Below are 3,686 nucleotides of genomic sequence, written 5' to 3'. Positions count from 1 at the left end.
TTCAACACTGCATGAGTAATCCTCATACTATAAAATATGGCTTGAATTTTTGGTCAGGCTTCACAGACGCTGCTTTTGAAGTTGAATAGGCCATATATCTGCCTCTCTGTATGAAGTGTTGCGTTTTTCTTAGCCTGTGTTACTTCTGTGCTCTAAGAAACTTTGCTTTGGCAATTCCACCATTTCCAGAACTTCATGTAGCTGCATTTTTGCTCCAGCCTGGGGTATGGGATTTGGTTCACCACCAGCCTGATGTCTGACATCTTAGCCTTCCCTGTGGCAAAATGAGACTGGAGGATTCGTGCAAACACACAGAGGATCTCTACTCCAAACAGCAATTACAAATGAGACCTTTGCTGGATGTGATGATCAATAGGAGAGTGTGGGAGGAGGTAACAGCAAGAGGTGAGCACAAAGCTCGGGAGGCAAGCAGCATGATAGAGAGAATGGAGTGTTTTTATTGCCTGAAACAAAGTGGTGCTGTTGAAAATTACTTGTTAAGCCGCACTCCTCTTGGTCCCTTTAAACGCTGCCTTCCTGTTTGGAAAAATATGTCCCTGGGGCTTTTTAATTTTCTTTAAACAACTTTTTTTTTTTTTTTTTTTTTTTCCTTACATTGCTTTGCCTTTTCATGCTGTTCCTAGCTCCCCTGGAAATGACCTGCTAGGAGAGTTCTGTTAACGAGATTTTCCAAATTCCTCCTTCTCCAGATAATCCTCCCTCCACCTAGGGAGACCCAGCCCAGCTGCCGCTGCTGCTAGCTGGAGGGGAGGAACATCCCCATGCCACTGCGCAGCTGGGAGCTGGGAGTGGAGCCTCCTCGCAGGCAGACCCTGCTCACTGCCTCCTCGTCCCCACAACCATCACGCCAGAGGGTCAAATGTCTCATGCCAGCAAAGCTGATGCTCAGCTCCCCCCTATTCTGCCACAGCCTTGGCCTGGAGACATGAGCCCGGAGAGGGCTGAGCACTGCCCCTCATCGTGCTTGCTCTCCTTGCCACACCGCTGCTTTTCTTAGTGGGGGAAGCTGCTCCTGTCTTCCTCCTGCCCCCCCACCGCGCACGTGAGGCTTGGGCAGGTTTGGGCCTGCCAGGGAGCTTTTTGGCGATGGTGTTGACGAACATGAGGCCACCGAGCTTGCAGGGCCAAGAGTCGGTAAGAAGGTCTGAATGGAGATGAGTGCACTGATGCTAAGGTCTCCTTTTGGCGACTGTGCTTTTTCTCTCTCCAAAAGGAGGTGGCCTTGCTTCGCACACAGGACAGACGGATAACGCTCGCTGAGCACCTGCTCGGTAACACGACATTTGGCCTCAAGCACCATTTCAGAGCTCTTCTTGGAGTACCAGCAATTCCTTTTATCCTGGGCCTTTTGAAGCTGCTTCTTACCTTGCTCTCCGTGGCCCTGAGCCTTCTTCCCACCCTGTGGGTGGCTACCCCACCTGTCCTCATTCAAGCATCCCATCCTCATCAGCTGGTGGCTCACCATCTTTATCTTCTCCCCCTACCCGACTCCCTCAGGTTGATCCTCCCATGCCGGCTCTTCCTCCCAACACACCGTGCTTTTTTTTTCCTTAGCCCCCGGGGCTACTCGCTCTCCCTCCTCTCGGGTCCCCGGGTTGATTTCCAACCCCGGTCTCCCCGACGGCCCAACCTCCACTCACTTCTGCGGGTGTCCGCCGGCCTCCCTCTCCCTCCTCCTTCCCAACCCCCACGGGCGAGGGAAGAGCCTCCCACTCTTCTGGCACAACAGGGGGGCAACGCAGCCCTTCGCCGTGGACGAGACACGGGCGGCTTTCCCCTCCTTCACTCTCGGAGCCCGGCTCCGCTGTCTGTGCCGGGGGCGAGCCGTGCCGGGGTGGCTTTGGGGCAAGAAGCGGGGCGGTCGGGAGGTGGGGGGAGCCGCGGCGCGGCGCGGCGGCGGGGGGCGCTGACGCACGGCGGGGCGGGCGCGGCGCTATAAAGGCGGCGGCGGGGCGGCGGCGGCGGCGGCGGCGGGGCGGCAGCACCATGGAGAGCTGCCGGGCGCTGGCGCTCTGCGCCGTGGCGGCCGCGCTGCTGCTGGGCGCCCGCGGGCAGGGGCCGACCCCGCCGCGCCGCGCCCGCGACCTGGGGCCCCCCGGCGGCGGCGGCGGCGGCGGCGGCGGCGGCGGCGCCTCTCGAGAGAAGGAGCTGGTGGGGCGGGGAGCCGGGGCCGGGGCGGGGGGCGCCGCCCGGCCGGGCGCGGCCTGACGGGGGCTGTGGGGGTCTCTCGGCAGATCGAGGCGCTGCAGGAGGTGCTGGAGAAGCTCAAGAGCAAGCGGGTCCCGCACTACGAGAAGAAGTTCGGGCAGGTGCCCATGGTGAGTGCCCCGGCGGGGCGGGGAGGGACGGGACGGGACGGGACGGGACGGGACGCGGCGGAGCGTGCCCCTCGCCGCCTGCCGCTGCCCGCAGTGCGACGCCGGGGAGCAGTGCGCCGTGAGGAAGGGGGCCCGCATCGGGAAGCTCTGCGACTGCCCGCGGGGGACTTCGTGCAATTCCTTCCTCCTCAAGTGCCTGTAAGCGGGGACGCCGCGGGACAAGCCGCCGGGAGCGCAGGCACCGACGTCTCCCCGCCCCGACGTGCCGGCCCGGGGAGGCGGCGGCCACTTCCCGAGGCTCGTCCGCCCGAGAAACGCAGCGAGAAGCCCCCGCGTCGCCCGTGTAACGCCGTCCGTGACATCCGACATCCGTGGAGCTGTTTTCTTTCTCTCCCCTCTCCCGCCCCCCTCTCCCTCCCTTCCCTCCTTCCCCGTTTGATTTTGTCCGTCCAGAAAAAACCCAGCCCGTGCCTTGCCGAGTAGAGTTGCCGGTACCGGCAGCTGAAGGGTCGTACCGGTGCAGAGCCGAGTCGTGCCGAGCCGTGCCCGGGCGCGGGGCTGGCCCCGTGCCGTGCCCCCGGGTGCCCGGCTCCTTCCCGAGGCGGGGAACATCCACCCGCTGCCGGCCGGAGGGTCCGGGGCCAGGGGATCCCCTGGGTGGGGGTGGGGGGGCGGATGTGTTCAAAGCACCCCGAACCACTTTTTCTTGCCCCGCAGCTGAGATGGCCCAACTCGGCACACCCCGGAGGGAGCGGCGGGCAGCCCGCAGCGGGGTTTTACCCGCGCCGCATGCTCACCCTGCGCTGGAGAAAGTCCCGAATGAGATACCGGTGGTGTTCAGGGGTCTGGCACTAGCCTGGCAGGGGTGGGACTTCGGGGGGGGGGGGGGGGGGAGGGGGGAAATCGGTTGGTTTACCGGAGCCACCACGGAGAGAAAGCTGTCTGGATCCGTTGCAAACTACCAGGGGATATCCTAGTCATCTAGACCAAATTGCTCACGTTTCTACAATGAACTGATGTATATAAATATGTCTGTCCTCCATAGGTATACTGTGTGTTTAGTCCTTTGTTTGTCTCTGTTAATAAAGTCACTGTTCTGATGACGGTGTTTTGGAAGATGTTTTCATTTCACACACGGGAATCCCTAGCACTCAGGTGGAGAGGCTGAGGGTTACTCCAAAATTACTGCAACCACCTGCATTACTGCATACTTTTGCCAGGCTGTCAGCCAGGTCAGGACAGGGCTGGAAACTGAGGTTCATGTCCTCTGGCACTGGCTTGGTCAACGGCTGCTCCCTGCCCCACCAGCGCCCAGAGGGACCGTAATGAGCACAGGCACTTTGGACC

General features: G+C 61.3%; 1 protein-coding gene across 1 annotated transcript; it reads left to right on the top strand.

Moving 5' to 3' along the window:
* Positions 1–2,007: 2,007 nt before the first annotated feature.
* Positions 2,008–2,926, top strand: CARTPT (CART prepropeptide). Its single transcript, XM_049795894.1, has 3 exons — positions 2,008–2,172; positions 2,256–2,339; positions 2,434–2,926. Exons 1-3 carry the CDS (start codon positions 2,008–2,010, stop codon positions 2,539–2,541), a joined length of 357 nt encoding a protein of 118 aa, XP_049651851.1. The 3' UTR covers positions 2,542–2,926.
* Positions 2,927–3,686: the final 760 nt, after the last annotated feature.

The sequence above is a fragment of the Accipiter gentilis genome, chromosome Z (assembly GCF_929443795.1).
Source record: "Accipiter gentilis chromosome Z, bAccGen1.1, whole genome shotgun sequence".
Classification (NCBI taxonomy): Eukaryota; Metazoa; Chordata; class Aves; order Accipitriformes; family Accipitridae; genus Astur; species Astur gentilis.
The sequence above is the reverse complement of the archived record's forward strand: the minus strand, read 5'-3'. Positions and strand labels throughout refer to the sequence as shown.

Coding starts and splice junctions, on each gene's coding strand:
- CARTPT (XM_049795894.1), top strand. CDS start 2,008: ATGGAGAGCTGCCGGGCGCTGGCGCTCTGCGCCGTGGCGGCCGCGCTG. Junction 2,173..2,255: donor CCTCTCGAGAGAAGGAGCTG/GTGGGGCGGGGA, acceptor GTCTCTCGGCAG/ATCGAGGCGCTGCAGGAGGT. Junction 2,340..2,433: donor AGTTCGGGCAGGTGCCCATG/GTGAGTGCCCCG, acceptor CGCTGCCCGCAG/TGCGACGCCGGGGAGCAGTG.